This window comes from Grammomys surdaster, unplaced genomic scaffold (assembly GCF_004785775.1).
Source record: "Grammomys surdaster isolate TR1022 unplaced genomic scaffold, NIH_TR_1.0 188, whole genome shotgun sequence".
Classification (NCBI taxonomy): Eukaryota; Metazoa; Chordata; class Mammalia; order Rodentia; family Muridae; genus Grammomys; species Grammomys surdaster.
This window is the reverse complement of record NW_021604633.1, coordinates 5,016,919-5,035,749: the sequence shown is the minus strand read 5'-3', so window position 1 is coordinate 5,035,749 and position 18,831 is coordinate 5,016,919. Positions and strand designations below refer to the sequence as shown.

Genomic DNA, 18,831 nt, shown 5'->3' with positions numbered 1-18,831 from the left:
TCCTCCCTCCTGCTCACTCTCTCTGCTGAGCAGAGCCAGCACTGCATCTTTTCATTGAAGTATTTCTAGGCTATGTCTGGCTCTGGAGACTCAGTCTCCACATTTTAAAGGCTATAAGAGAGCCCATTCTTATAGAGGATGATCTGTAAAATAGCCAAACAAAAATCCACAATGGCTTCCAGGCTTAGAGAAGCAATGAGAAATATCAGCTACTCCAAGATTATACTAGGAAGCTTTCCTTTCATCTCTATCACACAAGAACTAGACCTACAGGAAGGACAATCCGTAGAAACGACACACAGCAAGGCCAAAATAGACACAGATCAACCAGCCTAGCTAATCAAATCCTACATTATTCAAAGTCCTGGTGCACACAAACATGTGTGTGCATGCACAAATGGCTTGTCTGATGACTGGAACACTCTGTAGAGGAGAGATAATTGGGAAGGGGAAGGTTTGGCTGTGCCAGTGTCTTCAGGCAGCATTTGATAAAACTGAGCTCTGAGCATGAGGGTCCTTGATCCTTGATTATGTAGCTGTTTTGATGACTTTAGGAAGGTCATGAACACCTGGCAGAGGCATGTTGCTGACCCACAAGGCCTAGGGTTCTGGAGCTGATGGGCTGTCCAAAGTTCCTGGGCAGGGGCCCAAAGAGATACTAGGACCTATGTAATCTCAAGAGAAAGTGGGCTCAGATACTAGTGCAGGCATAGCCAGAGCCTGTTACATGATGCACACGCAGGAGAGTGTGTGTCTGCTACCTCCCACTCAAATCAGAAGATGGAAGAACATGGTACTGACTTGTCCCATTCAAGTCGACCATCAAGCCATGCTGAACATGCTCCTGGATCAGCTGCAGGGTCCGCTCAAATATCTCTCCTGCCCTCGCTTGTCCCACTGTGTATGGATCCCGTGGGTACCGGAACAGAGCGAGTAGGTCATTTGGAGAACGAGGACGGCTAGCAGGAGTGAGGGAGGGAGAGAATCAATGAGATAAATCACAGGGGACAAAAATCCAGAAACTAAAAGTGTACTGATATTACTAAATTTCTACCGCTACTTTCGACAACATGGTGCACTGTACCTGACTCATCCCAGGTGGAAGGCGACAGAGCAACAAACAGACAAACAAGAACCAAAGACACTGAAAACAAACCATTAATAAGTCAAGAGAGAGAGTCACAGGAATCGCATTTCAGTTAAGGTGCAGAGAGTCCGTAGCAATTGCCAACATGGAGGGATCCACTGGCCACCTCAGTAACATTTTGTTTTTGCCAAATTGTTTCTAACAAGCCACAAGAATGAGGTGGGTCTTCTAAAAATGTTTTGATTGTGAATCACAGTCCAGCGCCTATGAAGAAGGTACACCTCCTGCTAGTATTCCAACCCCAGAGAAGCCACAGTCAGTTGATGTTCCTTATGGCTTGCACATGAAAGCTCTTAGGACTTGTATATTCAAGTTTGGGGTTGGGGGGGTGAAACAAGTAAAGGACCCATGCACTAGGAAAGCATGCATTGCACCCCACCCGCTTCTCCATCAAGGCCAGCACCACGGCCCTGTCCACCATACCTGTCAAACAAGTGTGTCCTTGTAGAGTTGATGGCTCTGTCAACAGTTGCGATGGCTTCAACGATAGAGGTAGCAACATATGGATCCCCATTTCGACTTACATCAGGAACTAGGAAAACATGAACATATATTACTGGGGGGAAAAAAGAACACTATACTCTTACTCATACAGCTGTGTCTAGACACGACATCATCCAAGCATAAGCCATGCTTTCATCCAAAAGCTATTTCTGCTTGCTGAACCAATGCTCAAGTTACTTACTTCATCATCAATTTTACTAGAAGCTGTTTTTAAACAGTAGGGAAATCATATACTTCTTAATTTGAAAAGTTACACGACATCCTGTAGACGTGGCAAAATGTTTATAACATGAAGCACGGCCGTGCCTATACCCAGCATGATGCCTGTGGAGCTGTTGCTGAGGCTCCTCAGGTCCATCTGGTGGACAGTGACCTCAGGGAAGGGGTCTATTCCAGGAGTCTCTGTTCTTCCAAAAGGACAACCATCCCCAATGCTGGACTCGGCTCCTTAATTTTCCCTCCACTGCCAGTCCTTTCCATTGTTGTTAGGGCACACACACACACACACACACACACACACACACAGAGAGACACACACACACACACACTCACTCATGTATACACCCCCCCCAAGAAGCAATACCCAGATAGCCCGCACATATACCACAGGATATAGAAAAATATATATGCTATATAACACACTATATCTTCATACATCACACCTACATATTACACCATCACAGCACATAGAACACAGCACTGAACAAGCCTACACCATAATGCACACTACACAGATAAATACACAATACATAGCAAATAACACACCATAACCTGTTTCTATCAAAGTTTCATACTTTGATTCCTTTTAGAGACAATGTCTTAATATCTATATATCTAGATATAGACTTACATCTATATATTTATCTATATCTATGTTTATCTATATCTCTATATCTATGCCTCTATGCCTGTATGTATGTATGTATGTATGTATGTATGTATGTATGTATGTATCTACCTACCTACCTACCTACCTACTATCTATGCATGCCAGACTAAAATTCACTATGTAGACCAGACTGTCTCAGAACTCTTAGAGCTCTCTCTGCTTCTTCCAAGTGCTGACAATAAAGTCGTGCACTACCAAGTCCAGTGTGATTCCCACTTCTTCCTTTCTCACCTCATATAAAGTAATCAGTAGTGAGACTTTGCCAAGTACAAATAACCATAACCAATCTTTTACCCTCAGCCACTGAAACAGCTCATCTTAGGCCAATGATCAGTTCTCCTTCACATCTTCATAAGCTTGGACACAGCTGAACAGACCTTGCTGAAATGGTCCTTCACTTGGTTGTTGGGTGGACCTGCGTCCCCTGGGACAGGCAAGGCAGCGTTGGGATACAGCTCTGCTCAAGCAGACCTCCACTCTTTGGGATATACTAGGATGCACTTGTTTCCTTCAGTTTCTGGGGCCTTTGCTCATATTGCATTCTGTTTGCTCACACTCTTCTCCCCTACCCTGACTCTCTCTCCCCATGTTGATTGACAGGTACAGAGTCTAGTTCATACAATCCTTGCCTCTAACCTCATACCCTTACTGGTCATTTAGAGAGTATCTTTTTGCTGACTTTTCATTTTCTAGCCTATTTGATGGCTGAACACCTCAGGGCAGAATGGCCAGTTGAGTTCTTAAGAGAGGCTCTTCTGGGTGGCCTCACCTAGTCCCAAGGTGTTAATATTCTCAGCCCTCACTCCTCTCTGAGCTCTAGGCCCAGACCTCCCTCATTAGCTTTTCCCCTGGCTGTGTCTGATTCTCCTCTTCTCCAAAGCTACAAGACAATCAGAGAGCAGAATGCAGGCGTGGGAGGATGCAGAGATGGAATCTTGACACTCTGGCTACTCACAAACCCAGGAAGAGACAGTCCATGTGCATGAGTAACATCCCAGACTGCACGTTACCATACCCAACTGGAAGGTGCATGATGCCTGCAGGGATCATTATAAATCAAACTGTTTGCTATGAAAAGAGCTGCTAAAGATTGTCAGAAAGTACAGGAAGGGGAAGATAGTCCAAGAGAAGCCAAACCATAGGCCAAGTTAAGGCCAAACATTCTGTTCTCTGAATTATTCTGTCATCCTATTCTCATTTGACTTCTGGTACTGTAACAAATATCCTGGCAAACAGCAATTTAGGGAAGAAAGGATATATTTGGCTTATAATTCCAGGTTACATTCCATTATTAGGGAAGTCAGTCAAGAACTTAAAAGTATCAAATCTAATCAAAAGTACAGAGAAAATAAACACATCCTTTGTCCTCCCTTATGTGGTTCAAGACCCCTTGTTCAGGGAATGGTGCCACCCACAGTGGGCTTTGTCTTTTTACATTAATGAACAATCAAGACAATTACCCACAGATGTGTCAACAAGCCAACTATCTAGATAATTTCTAAATAAACTTTTCCTAGGTGATTCTAGATTGTGTCACATTGACAGTTCAAACTAACCAGCACATACCCTAAATGGATGCTCATAGGATGAAAAAAGAGGCCTGATCCTGTACCACCCAAACCCTTTGAGAAAATGCCTTGTGCTTGGCATATACATCTTACCATTCACACTGAGTACCATGCTCACAGAGGCATATCCAATTGTGTTCCGAGCTACACACTCATAGCGACCTGCGTCGGCAGTGCCAACATCATTGATGGTCAAGAATCCTTCCGGGCTGATGTGAAATTTTCCACTTTCTGTTACCTGAACACCATCCTGGAGCAAAATAATAAAAATGGGACTGTAATAAGACTAGGGAACAGAAGTTGCTTTTCTGGGAGACAGGAATGTTGATCAACTGTTAAGGCTCAGATGGGAAATTCTCTAAGGGTATGTTTACATCTCTTCCAACCTTCTCAGGTAGAAAACTTACTACTGCTCACCCAGGTCAAACTCCCTCCATGTGATAAGCTTTTCTACACACCTGTCCTTTGCTGAGAAGAGAGCTATGTACAACAGAGAAGCTCCACTATACTGGGGATACCTGTGCTAACTACTGGAGGCCCAGAGCTGTGGTGGTGAAAGGGCCAGGAATCTAGGAATGCCCTGAGAGGGAGTGACTCAGAGACCAAACTGATAAGCCATGTGCAGACCACAGCTGCATCACTCCAAAGAAGAGAAGTGAGCAGTGAGAGAGCTAGAGGACACTGAGAACTGGTACTCTTTGAGGACTGTAGTGAGGTCCCTATATGTCCCAGCAAGCTCCTCCGTATACAGCATGTGAGTTCAGCCTAACAGTGGGCTAAATATAAAGAGCAAAGAAAAATGACATATCAAAAATTCAACCTTACTCCTTGAATCTGTAGACCTATAAAGGACTTTCTTTGCTTCTTATGCTGGAGATTATGTTTTGTTTTTATTCCTCTTATTATTAAGACCCCCTTTAGCTAGGCAGTTGTAGCACAGTTAATCCCAGCACTTGGGAGGCAGAGGCAGGCAGATAGATCTCTGAGTTCAAGGCTAGCCTAGTCTATAGAGAGAGTGCCAGGATAGCCAGAGCTACATGGAGAAATCCTGTCTTGAAAAACCAATTAATAGATAGACAGACAGACTGACAGACTGGACTGATTTCCTTCAGGGTACTTAAAACACACACTTACTGCATCAGAGGGAGCCTGAGTAAGGTGCCAGCTCTTACCTTGTTCCAGGTGATGGCTGGCTCCGGTTCCCCCTGGGAGCTACAAGGCAGCTGCACATTGGTGCCCACCTCTACAGTCATGTCACTGGGAATGCTTGCAAATACCGGGGTGACTACAAGGCAAGTGTGAGAATGAGGCAGCAACCTGATTCATACCATGAAGCTTCAGAAGAGCAAAGCCCATAATCAGGCCAACCCAGAGCCATGCAACTGAACTGGACTCAGGTCTTATTGGCAAGCTCTGGGGCTTTGCTAGAAAGCCAGGATGCCTGCACTCCCTAACCCACATCCATGACCAACAGGCAGCAGCTTGCAGTATAGTATGGCCCACTGACAAAACAATGTCCTGATGTTCAGGACTCATAGACAGGAAAGGGAGCTTAACAGGTACTATCATTGGATCCCACCATAGGGAACTGGACCTGAGCACACTGGGTTTGCTAAGCAAGTACAGGATGGGAAGTCCACAAAACCCACAGTGGATGCTATGGGTCTAAGAGACTAAACAAGGCTTATGGTAGCCTCAGTGGTCTCAAGCTATATCCACCTGTCTGCTATAATATGATCACTACCAAAGCCAGTCTTACTGAGGCCAGCATGACATGAATAAATGTTTTCATAACAAAGGAAGAGATTTAAATGTCTATTTGAATCCCTCATGAATAGAGCCAGGGTTCTAAACATAACACAGAGACCAAAAGAGCTAGAAGGACAATGTTGATGCCAATGTCTTTGGCAGGAAGTCTGTCATTGATAATAGGCATGCACAGATCCACAAGTCAATAGCACCTACCTCTGGGCTGTACAGTCAGGTGGGCCACGACCTTCTGGGAGCCGATGATATTGACAGCCTGGCACTCATACTGGCCCTGGTCATGCAGGGCCACCCCAGAGATCCTGAGTGTTCCTGAGGACAGCACCAGGTGCCGCCTGTCCACTGAGAGCTGGCTCCCTACAAAGTGGAGTAAGACATCAGGCACCCTGGACATAGAGGCTTTCAGGGTTAGGCTAGGAGATAGGAGACAGAGAATGTAATCTCTAAAGATGGCAGTGTCACTGGGCTGAACTATCTGGATCAGATACCAAATGGCCTCTCCTTCTCCAGTAAGTAGGCCCTTATTCGACACCACTTGTAGGCTGCTACAGCGACTGGCCATCCATAAAGGAGGAGTCAAGTGATAACCCCAAGGAGTATCATAGAAAGGAACAGAGAACTGAAGCACAAGACAAAATAAGGAGTGAGGATGAGACAAGGACTCAGGGTGCATGTAGGGTAGGACTGACCCCAATCTATGCCTAAGGAAACAGGCTGAAAGGGGACCAGGCTCAGACTGCAGAGAAGGCAAGCCCATTAGAGGAGGAGGATACTCATATGCTTTTGTGGACAAGCCTTTCCACCAAATGGCCTCCCTAGCTAACCAAGAGGTGTGCGGCTGATCTCTACTTTAGTCTATGCTCAGGACCCTTGAGCAGGACTTCTTAGAGGGAGGCTTTTGGCTTTTTAGTTAAAGAAAAAAAAAGGCAGGTCATCTAGGATGCAGGGCAGGAACACTGGAGACCAACAGAGTTTTGGTCAGTGAACATGGCACCTGCCCTTGCTACAACCTCACCCAACCTTAAAAGCTTCCATCAGACCACGGGAGCTAGTATTAGCAATTACACCCCAAGGGTGGAAATGGGAGGATAGCTCTGGGAGTCAGGAGATGAACCCTGTTTTAGAGGGCTCTACAGGGACCTGGAAAACTTCAGCTCACATGCTGGGAATTTCAATCCATGATGCCTAGAGTGACCACCCCTGCTGCACCACAAGGCTGGTCCTATGGATAACTACATCCTCTTCCCCAGCTCACCCCTTTGGGGAAGATCCTAGTTTTGTCTGACCAGGGACAATAGCTGTGTCCTAGATAAATTAGAAGGTGGAGGGCCCAGAGTAACATCCTACCTCCTTTGGTCCAGGCGATGACTGGCTGAGGGTAGCCCTTAGCCTCACACTGGAAATCCACAGTCTGGCCTTCAATGACCACTCGGCTCTGAGGAGTCACAGTGAACTGAGGAAGGGCTGCAGAGGAAGAACATTTAAAATGTGATGCTGAGAGACAACGTTCTGTAAAGTGACTGTGAAATGCACAGGAAAAGAAAGGTACCATGTACTGTTTGGCGATTCCTCCAAGATGAAAGCCTCCATCCTGGAGGGAAACGTAAGGGATAAGACATGGAAAAGAAGGTAAAACAACAGGATGTTCTTAGGGGAGGGAAATAAATGCCACAGGGAAGCTTGCTAAGGCGACAAACGCATGACTCAAAAGAGCTTCAGAAAGTCGCCAAACTGACCAGACTCGCTACCCTTCCTCTTCCTCTCCAAGAGTGTATAAATAATAACACTACTGAGAGAAGACTTTCAGACAGTCCCAGCCACATGGAAAAGGCAGATACCAGCCAAACAGCATCACAGCAGCAGAGACAAGTCAAGCTGACTAGAAACAAAACAAAACAAAACAAAAACCAAGAAGCCAAGCTGCCTGAGAGAGACGCAGAGTAACTGAACCAACTGGAGAGGGCACTCCCCAATCTGTAGTGCTGCCTGTAGTCATGCTGGGGGCTCCAGGTCCTCTGTTTTTGTGAACTGTCACTCAGACTCAGATGAGCACTGGTGATGCAGCTGTCTGAGTCATTTCTGCTCACCCATATTCCTGTAAATAACCGCCTACCACCCCCTCATTGGTTCCCCAAGTTAAACTCTGGGTGATATCGTTCCTTTTGTCTCTCATCAGTTCCCTATCTGGGGTGGTAGACATGTATTCATTTCTCTCCAGGAATAGTGCCACATCACACCACGTCTCCAAGGAAGCGAGGAAGGTGGAAAGCCACACAGAGAAAGGTAAGTACACAGAAAGAGCACCCAAGATCAGTGCTCCCTCAGAGCTACACAGAGCAGGACACAGAAGACCACTCACACAGTGTGCTGCAGGCAACAATGCACTGGGTACCAGGGACCTTGTATTTAGCCTGAGGGAAGCTGAAGGGAGAGGCCTACTCCACTACTAGTTACAATATGCAAATGGTTAAACGTCACCTGGTGCTTCTGTGTAGCTGACTCCAGTAAGGACTATTGAAGAGTTAAGAGCCTGTTACAGGCCAGTGTGTCTAATAAGAGCCTTCCATGACTACAGGGCTGTGTGGAGAAAGGAAATGGAAAGACCGACTCACAGGAAACTGCTAGTGAGGCATGAGACTGCTGAGGAGAGAGGCATTCTTGTGTGTCTGAGAGGTTCTCAACACATGCCCTGCTTCATAACTTTCTCAGAAATAAATAAGCTCACCTAAGGTCAGTTAAGGAATTAGTAACAAAAACTCCTCCCAGGGTTCCGTTTTAAACCTAATCTCAGAAAATAGTCCAGCTATCTGCACAGTGAACACTCTTATAATATCACTGTGACATCGGGGTGCACTCATCGCTGTGTGCAAAATGCTTACACTGGCTCTCTATCAATGTGACTCCAGGGTACACTCACTGCGTGCATGGTACACACACTGACTTAAGACCACTCTGACTGAAGAGTGCGTTCACATCTATGTGCAAGGTACACTTGCCATTGTAATCTAAGAAAAGTCACAGCTGTGTGCAAGGTACTCACACTGGCTCATTACCACTGTGCCCCTGGAAGTGTACTGTAACACACTACTGTGCAGCCAGTACACAATCAAAGCTGTATACGAGGTGTATACACTGTCTAGTGACCACCGTGACCTCAGGATGTACTCAGAGCTGACTGCATCACGTACACACTGATTCACTTCCAATGTCCAGGTGTTCATGTCCACATTCACGGATGTCAGTACCTGGGTGCTCTGAACATTGCAACCTCAAAGTCCCATCCTCCTAAAGAAAGCTGTCTAATCACCAAATCATGTATAATAGGTCAAATAAAGTGGCTCTTAAAGATTTTAAAAAGCAAGGCAGAGTTGGAGAAATGGCTCGATCCCTGGGAATCACACAAAACAAAGTTGGGCATGGTGCTAGGGGGTTGGGTACGTGAAGCTTCCTAGCCAGCCAGCCTAGCCTACTTGGTAAGTTCCAGGGCAGTGAGAAACTGAGTCTCAAACAAAGCAACAACAAAATGTCCCCAAATTGAGGACATCCCCTGTAGTTGTTCTCTGGTTTATATATGCATACCCACCCACAAACAAAGGTACATATGCAGGAACATGCTTACAGGAGCATGTACATATGTTCATATCAAAATAGCTAGGCATGGTGGCATACATCTTAATCCCAGCACTGGACAGGAGGATCACAAGCTCAAAGTCAGGCTGGGCTTTCAAGACTTACCTCAAAAAGCAGGAAGAAGAGAAAAGAACAAATGAAGTGGCTCAGAGGTGTGACGTGGTACAGGCTGGGCAGAGCCAAGAAGGCCGTTAGAGCTACGCAAAGCCAAGAGTCTGACAACATCCAAGGATGCTCACCTTGTACAATGATGAAGGCTGTGGCGTGAATACTGTCCACACTGTTGGATGCAAAGCATGTGTATTCGCCGCTGTCACTCTGGGCGACGTTCTGTATATACAGTCCTCCAGAGGGAGTGATATTCACTCGAGGGTCAGTTGGCAAGGGTGTCCGGTCACCTCTTGTCCAGGTGATCTGAGGCAGAGGGTGGCCTGTGGCACTGCATTCCAGAGTGACACTCTCACCCACCAGTACCTCTGTGTTCTGTGGCTGGATTACAAAAGTGGGTCGGGCTGTCACAAACAAAAATTCCCAATTAATTTCTTACAGCTTCATGAGATTTCTGCATGGTACTTTCGATATCCGGGCTGCTCATTCACCCGAATGGTTTCCAAAATAAGTAAAAGCAGTAATATTTAATCACATGCTTTCTTGTTGTGTTTCCCTTTCAAATAGATGAGCAGATAGGGTTGAGGAAATGGCTAAGTAATCAATAAGACACTTGCGTTGGACCATGAGGGCCCCAATTTAAATCCCCAGCACACATAATACCCCAAGTGTGTTAGCACTTCTAATGTAAGATCCAGGGGGTGGGGGTGTGGGGGAGGGGAAGGAGAATCCTCAGATTCTGTTCTGACTAGCTAGTTCATTGTACATAGTGGTGACCAACAAGAGACCCTGTCTCAAACAAGGTACAAAGCATGGATCAACAGCCAAGATATCCTTCCAATTTCCACATGGCTTGCATGTGTCTACATGAACACACAGATTCACTTTTAAAAAGTGCAGAAAATAAAATGGTACCTACACCCAGGTCATCCAAATGCAGCAACCTGTAGACAATGACCACTGGGGGGACAGCTGCATTTCTTCCCCCAGACACACCCTCAACTCTATGAAGAACCTTTACTTTTGCTTATTATAAACACACTGGCAACGTGATTAATGGTGGTAGCCCTTCCTGGCTCATAAAATTGTTTGTGAGGTATATTTAAACCATATAAAAATATCATTTTCATCACAAAATGAAAAAGGCAAATAACTACAATGAAAGAATAGTTTCAACTACAATGAAAGAATAGTTTCAACTCTAAATCTAGTATGGAGGAGGGCATCCACACATTTGCTAATATGTTTCATAGGAAAGTGTTTGCATACAATGGAACCATAGTTGATACACATAGTCAACCTGGAGAGAACTAGCCAAGGCCATAGGAATAGAAGTTGCATGCATCTTTGTGTTGGACAGTACATTCTTTGGAATTCATCCTACACATGATTTCCTAAGTCTGTACCATGATATATGTACAGTTATTTTTCTTTTTGTCCCCTGTGACAGTTTTGGACCATAATCCTTATTCATAAATATGAAATCCAAAAAGGCCCCAAACCAAGATTCTTTTTAATTGTTTGCAAAATTAAACGTAGGTAGCATGAGGCACTTCTAGTACTTATACAGACTCTCGACTCAGCTTTCTTTGTGGACACTGGAACCTGGATTATGGGCTGGGGAGATGGCTCAGAGGTTAAGAGCACTGACTGGTCTTCCAGAGGTGCTGAGTTCAATTCCCAGCAACCACATGGTGGCTCACTGATGTCCTCTCCTGGTGTGTCTGAAGACAGCTACAGTGTACTCATATATATATAATAAATAAATACATCTTTAAAACAAAAAACCTGGATTGTGGTGCATCATCCTAGAATGTAAGTTGGAAATGGATTATGTTCTATGTTGCCTTTCTTTTAAAATAAAATCGCTGAATCTCTGGAATTCAAAGCTAGTCCAAAGGTTTTGAATACTGGCACCTAATGGTTTGGAAGAGCACCTGAAGGTATATAAAAAACTGCCTGGTTAAATAAGGAATGGACCCTGTATGGAAGTAAGAGAACAGGGAGGCTTCCAGTACACAAGCTTGCTTATGCTTGCTTGGTCTAGAAGAAACAGAAATGCACACAAATGTTTTGGGCAAAGGACAGCATGAGGTGTGAAGTAAATGAAGGAAAGGCAGAAGTAAGGCTTTTCTATTTTTTTATAGTATCTGTTGGTATTTAAGCCACACTATCAAAAATCACTAGCAGCACACTCATCTGATTGGAAACCATTCAAAGTTCAGAACAATCCCGAAGTCGGATCTGCTTGAAGGCATTTGCAGTCCCCTCACCCTCCCGTCATCAGCCAAGATGGGATAAGATTAGGCTCGAGAGGAGTAAAGCAGAAAACTAGACACTGGGACCCCAAGTTGGTGTCACACCATCAGGAAGAAGAAGGGCTAGGAAGAAAGGCAGTTCCCATTCACCCTCTGAGATCTGACTGACTTGAGGAGAAAGAATTCTCATCTCATAGAGGCTCCATCTCTTGAGTGCTCGTTGGTACCCTCAGGGGCTCAGGGCCTACTTCACCTCTACACCAGGCAAAGGATGGTGATTCCCAAGGGGGTGAGGAAGAGGGGGTGGGAAACAGGAAGAGTAGAAGGAAAGGCAAAGGAAGAGGAAGCAATAGAAGCATCTTGCAGATTAAAAGTATACAAAACTCTATAGTGCACGAGCTGAGATAGGCATTTTGAAGAGACAGATAAACAAATAACTTAAGACTTTGGTAATTTAAGAATAAATTTAAAGATCAGCAAAATGACTCTGCAGGTAAAGGTAGATGTCTGCCATCAAGCCTGCCTACCTGAGGTCAATCCCAGGCCTCACACACTGAAAAGAGAAAAACTGACTTCCGGACTCCCATAACCTATCCTCTAATCTCCATATGTACTTTTGCTCACTTGCTCACTCTCTAAATAAATAAATAAATAAATAAATAAATAAATAAATAAATAGATAAATGATTGAAGAATACATTTAAAGTTTTCTGAAATAGAAAAGAAGCAAGGGCTCAGTGAGTAAAGGCACTTGCTGCCAAGTCTTACAACCTGAGTTCAAACCCTGGTACCCACTTGATGGCAGAAGAGAACTAAGCAACTCCACAAAGTTGTTTTTGGATCTCCATACATGTTGTGGCATGTGTGCATGCACATATATTGTATACTATATAAAAACTTCTAATACAGTACTGCAAAGATGAAAATATAGTTTAAATAACAATGCTCAGAAGTTTAATTCACCAGAAAAATAGTATACAATTTATATGCCCCTAATAACAGTACTTCAAAATATGTAAAGCACATTTATCTGTTTGTTATCCAGGAGAGGCAGGCTTTCTTCCTCTTACTAAGGGCTACTGTCACAGTCTGGGACAGGAGTTTAAAAGCTTTTACACAGGTCAATGACACTTCTTGTCAGCTTTGTGACCCACAGACTGTATTTCTCATCAACTCTCTGCTGCTACAGCCAGAAGGCAGCCAGCAATGTCCCAGAGGACATTCATACAGGCACTGACATTTGAGCTTTTTATAACCATCATGTGTCACATAAAATGTTCTTTTAAAAGTGACAATCACTTTCAAATGTAATGGCTAAATTACGAACTATAGATGAATGGGAAGTGGCCAAGACTGATTCACACGGTTTAGTCTTCAGTCTTTTAAACTGACTCCTTTCTGAGCCCCCAGGTTGAACAGTTTTCTGGAGGAGGCCCTTTGTGTACATCTGAGCCAGCTATGCCAATACAATGAGAGCACTCTGTTAAAAAAAAGCCATTGGCTGGAAGAAGAAATGTAACTCATATTAAAGGGAGTTGAATTCAGAATGCTCAGGCCATAGAGCTATCCTGGATTCAATGACTTGTGCTTAGGGCATCTCTCTTTAGTTAAGTTTTTTACCCAAGCCTACCCTGTTCACCGTGTCCTATTACACACTTCACTGTTGAACTACCACAGACCCAGAAAAGGCCACCTCTGCTGCTTATGTGCACCACTGTTTATGACCAGGACTCATGTCTTCGTTCTCTCTAGAGGGTGACAGCAGTATCTCTTGCAAAGATGCTAGCTGTCTGGGGCCAAACTTAACAGAAAATTACTTGCCTAAGGGCTCTAATCCAACTCCAATCTCCAACTTGATTTCCTATGAACAAAATTAAGCAGCTAGGCATTCTATATTACTAGTATTTAATTACTGATCACTGCTGGGATGTACCAAAACAAAGGAGACAGTCGTAAAGAACAAACAGCTTAAACAATTCAGAATCAGGTACGCTGCTATCAGACTGGTTTTACAAAGGTCTAAAAAGGAGGATGTTAAGTAAAAGCAGATGCTTAGCAAACTGTACACAAAGCCAGAGCAGCAAGAAGGCTTCCGAGAACTCAGGCTGCAGCCAGTATTGTGAAGCACCACCACTTGCACACGTCCCTGGTGTCCAAGGCTTATGATGTCCTATTGCCTGGATCAACAGTAGACACAGGCCACAGACAGAGCAGGGCTCGCACATGTGTAGCAGGGGCATCAAGGCCACAGCTGTGTCTCCTCTGGTTTAGACAGACTTTACACCTTAGCATGTTATGTGCCAGCACCGTAAGCATGGATATACTAAATAGAAATCAATATTTTAAAGTCTTCTTTAAAATAATCAAAGCCCTTGGCAATCAGAAGCCTCAATGACAAGAAGTATGGATTTGATATGCTTGTGCAGATACCTGCAGTGAGGCATGGCCAGTCTCTCCAGGTCCCCATTGCCATTTCTTGCCTGCGGTAGTTAACTCAGAGCTTCTGTGTATGCCCCTGTAGCAAAGGCCAGCTATGGACCTGAGGCAGGTTAGAATGACCTATGACTCTATGCTTCAGAAGTCTTGTGGGACACTTGGCATAGGAATCTTACCATCTCTGACTTCGCTGAGCTGGAGTTCAAAGAAAGGAGGAAGTGGGTAGTTAGGGTAACCTTCACTTGCAATATCCTCCACTTACCTGGAGACCCCAAGTACCTGAGGGTCACCTCCTGTGTTTTCGCCTCTCCAGCCACGTTTTTTGCCATGCACTGGTAGACACCCTCATCCGCCTCCTGTGTGTTCTGGATCATCAGTGTGCCATCGTCCAGCAAGTTTAAGCGAGAATCTGTCTTCATGCTCAGCTCGTTACTATAAAGACAGAAATCAGTACACTCCGCATAAGAGGATACTTACTGCACCTCTTGAAGGGTCAGTCCGACAGTAGGCTCTGATGCTCGGGATGCACACAGCACAAGCCAGTCAGAGAACAAGAGCAACAACCTTCCAGATGTGTCCCCCTCAGCAACTGTGACCTAGCAAGCACATGTAGAAAACTACAAATATGTGTTCACTGTGACATGCCGATCTGAATGCACTAATGTGCTCCTAATTCCAAACAAGAGAAACGTGGAAAACGTAAACATTTCCCTGTTTTTGCAAATTACATTTTTTTTTAAATGTAGAAACACAGTTTTATTTACTTAAAAGGAAGAAGCTAGGCATGGTTCCTACATCTATAATCTCAGTCCTTGAGAAGTAGAGGCAGAAAGATCAGAAGTTCAAGGCCACTCTCTGTTACACAGAAAGTTAGAAGCTAACCAGAAATACATGAGATCCTGTCACAACAACCAACCAACCAAACAAAATAACCTCTGGTCCAGTCCTCCTTTCTTAGCTCACTCATCTGAGCATCCTTCTGACTCAGTCTCCCAAGATGGCAGCAACTCCTGGGGGCATGCGGGTCAAGAGTAGGAATGCCAGGGAACCTCCCCAGTGAGTACCAAGCAGAGCTGGCACCAGAGGCCAGGCCTTAGGACTTTGATTCAAGGAAGGTATTTCATATTTATTTTTGTAATTTTAACTTGAGCACCAAGTCTTTCCTTTATAAACTGAAGGTATGAAAATCTTGAGCCATATTAACACTCTTCTGTTTAATACAAACCTCTAACATTTGGGAATTCCTCCCATAGTCAGTCCTAGATTTTAACTCTTATCAGCCCCAGAGCTACCCATGACATGGAGGGTTTTAAATAGCTGGATGGAGGTCATATTTTCCCTGTACAGCTTTGATCCATATCAATGTAACCAACTTCAGAGCACAATCCTGAGCTGATGCCTCTTTATACTGTGTCCCTGACCTCTCTCAGACACTGAGTGGGCACTCTCCCATCTGTTTCATCTGTTAACAGAGCCTTACTTAAGAGAAGTTCATGTTTGAGCTGGAATCCGAGTCTCAGCTGGAACAAGGATGACTTGACAGTCAGTGTCTGAACCTTTTGTTCCGAAATTCCACTAGCAATGTTCTCAAGCAGGCCTCTCTGCTTCCGCAAGACTGAACACAGCCACTGAGCTTGGCATAAACATACTGGGAGCCAGGCCATGAGAGCAGTCCTTGCTCGGGCAGGTGCCTCTTGGTACAAATGGATTTAAGAGGCAACGATACAATGGTTTTGTGTTTAGGATTTCCCTCTAAGAATTCCATCTTCTAACTATAACTCCTAGGCACCATGACCTAATTCTCACATGGGTTTCTGACCCTATATCATGGTCATCACTGCTTTCCCCAACACCGACCATGTGTGTCCCTCTCCACCCCTCTGTGTCCACCCCTTTCCATGCTAAACCCAACACCCAACTCTTAGATCCAGCTGGAGGGATGCTCCTAACAGCTGGGCCCGGACGCAGGCAGGCAGGCAGGCGACCCCTTCTGCCATCCATGAGCAACTGCTGCCAGATGTTTGGCAGTCACACTTCTGTCTGTAGAATGAAGAGAAGCTCTTTCACTCAGGGTATGACTCCAGAAGCCAACAGGGCCTGTGTAGACTCCTCATAGCCCCCAACCCCAGGCAGTTCATCACGATGGCTCAGGTCCAAAACTTACAAACACTCTGCCAAACACCAGAGGCCCTGGCCAGAGAACAAGTGGGCAGAAATGGGCACGCAGTACTTCACTTGATGGGGCAAGAAAGTTCCAACATGCTGCCAGGTCACTGGCTGACCAGGGAAAAGGGACCCATGGCCTAAGTGGAATGAATCCCTTGGAGAGGAAACACTTCAGGCTCAAAAGTGTCTCCCAGGCATCTGTTATGTAAAAGAGGGACAATAAGCATTTTTTTTTTCCTTTATACCTTCCTACATAGAAGGGGAAGGTGTCTATCAAGGGTGGGGAATCCCATGGGAGTACATGGGGCTCCTGATGTGGTCCCCAGGACTTCAGTGACATTTCTGCTAGAACACAACTCACTTGTTTCGAAGCCAGATGATCTCAGGTTTGGGGTTGCCCTCAGCTCTGCAGGTAAAGTACACTGTGTTCCCTGAGGTAACATCTGCATCCTGTGGCTCTGAGGTGATCCGGGGCCTTTCTACATGCAAGGAACAAACATCACAGAGAAACATGAGGCTCACATGCGTGAGAATCCAAACCAGATTCCTCACGGCAGGGTGATACTTTCAGGCCTAAATACACATCTCAGAACAGACATCCCCAACAAAAATGACAGATTGTCTTTCCAGAGTTTCAGCCTTCAATGATGGAAGACAAGCCTTCCTCTGCAATGAGAACTGGGGATAAGCCTGGACTTCTGGGGTTATACTGGTCCTTCCGTAGCATCTCCAGGACACACTCACCACAGTTCAGCTCTTCTGGGGTAATGGTAGCCACAGAGCGTCCTTGGATGCGTCTGGGATACTCGCAGGTAGCTGCTGCCTGTGCATTTCCAGACTGGGCATAGGTCTTCAGCAGATCCGCCAGCCACAAGATTTCACAGTCACAGTGAAGGGCATTGGAGTCCAATCGCCTGTGGAAAGAAAAAGCCAAGAAGACACCCAAGAGTTAAGGAGACACCGAGCCATCCTGAATAGATCAACCTCCAGGTTCTGGAGCCTTAAGGCATGCCAAAGATGATGAGTATCTAGGCATTAATCACGTGATGAGAAGATATGGCAAAGAAGATACAGTACCCCATGCTGAGACAAGAGATGGGCACTGGGTGGGAAAAGAGCCATGACTTGCTGGGGCACCCAGCCTGCAATACACTTCTGAACAGAAAGACCCTACAGCAATACCAGGACCAAGGGGGCAGCAGTGGGTGAGTCTGGATGGGTGGTTCACCATGACACACCCATCCAGTTTATCCTAGCCAGCTGAGTCAACTGGAAGGCCATATACCATCTTGACTACTCCTTGGGAAAGGATATTTCAGTGAGGCCATTGAGGGGCAAGGCCAACTCTGATGGGTTCAGCTTATCTTCAAATCTAGGATGCTCCTGTTTGAGCAATGTAAAGCCAGCAAAGGAAGGAATATACTGGGTTAGAAGGGTTGACATTCCTCTAAAAGAGGAGTGTGCCTCCCTGAGGCTGCGAATAGGGAAATCCACCCACAGGCTAGTCCACTGGTTGCCCTACCCTTTGCCCTGGGTCCTCCTGGGTTGCTTTCTGTGCCATTTATCTGGCAATATTTTCCTCCCTCTTATTTACCAAAGGTGAGTTTTCATCCTATCTTCCCACTCTAAAGTAATGAATTCATCTTGCCTGATTTCTTTCCTGAAGAAAGAGTCTTTGTCTTATGGATGATAAAGTAACAGCTCACTCAGAGATGAAGCCTGCCTCTACCACTTATAAGGTAGAGATGCTAAATAAAACTGCAGTACCTCAGCAGCCTCTGACCAGACTACACAGACAGGAAAAGGTGCTGTGCCTGCTGATATGAGTGGACACAGGCAGGAAAACCCAGACTGGAGACACAGTACCATCTCAAGCCTGTGTGAACAGGCTGTGTAAGCAAGGCCTGCCCTGTGTACACACACATCTTCAATCTCTCCCTGTACTTCTTTTTTGTAAAATTGTTTATTTTTCTTTTATGCACATTGGTGTCTCACCTAAATGTATGTCTATGAGAGGGTGTCCATTACAGACACCACACATTCCAGTAACTTCTTGAGTGGGCAAGTGCTCTTAAGGGCACAGAGAAAACAACCCAGGCTGTTAAATAACTCCATTAACACTAAAATACCCCAATTTCTTTATAATGCTAAGTATGCAAAGCTTACTTCTGGGGGCCTTAAAGAATGAGTAGGCATCAGTTGCTTATTCAAGTAAGTGGATTTCCAGAATAGGTACTGGGCATATGCACATGAAGATGCTTCCAGACTGGCTTTCATTCTCACCAGTGAAATATGCACCTTGCAATTAAAACTTAATTGGGGGAATTTAAACATATTTTAAAAACTGTCTCAAGATCC

The 18,831-nt window shown here is 45.0% G+C and overlaps 1 protein-coding gene across 2 annotated transcripts in view; it reads right to left on the bottom strand.

Annotated features, from left to right (window-relative positions):
• The window catches only part of Pxdn (peroxidasin), an 80,767-nt gene that overhangs the window by 16,788 nt on the left and 45,148 nt on the right, over positions 1–18,831 (bottom strand). For both annotated transcript variants that reach the window (XM_028768891.1, XM_028768892.1), the window contains 10 exons: positions 17,218–17,387; positions 16,835–16,952; positions 14,570–14,739; positions 9,745–10,017; positions 7,223–7,339; positions 6,074–6,232; positions 5,281–5,393; positions 4,202–4,358; positions 1,571–1,679; positions 802–959 (listed from right to left, as the gene is read on the bottom strand). In XM_028768891.1, coding sequence (XP_028624724.1) covers positions 802–959; positions 1,571–1,679; positions 4,202–4,358; positions 5,281–5,393; positions 6,074–6,232; positions 7,223–7,339; positions 9,745–10,017; positions 14,570–14,739; positions 16,835–16,952; positions 17,218–17,387 — 1,544 coding nt within the window. The remainder of the gene's footprint in view (positions 1–801; positions 960–1,570; positions 1,680–4,201; positions 4,359–5,280; positions 5,394–6,073; positions 6,233–7,222; positions 7,340–9,744; positions 10,018–14,569; positions 14,740–16,834; positions 16,953–17,217; positions 17,388–18,831) is intronic.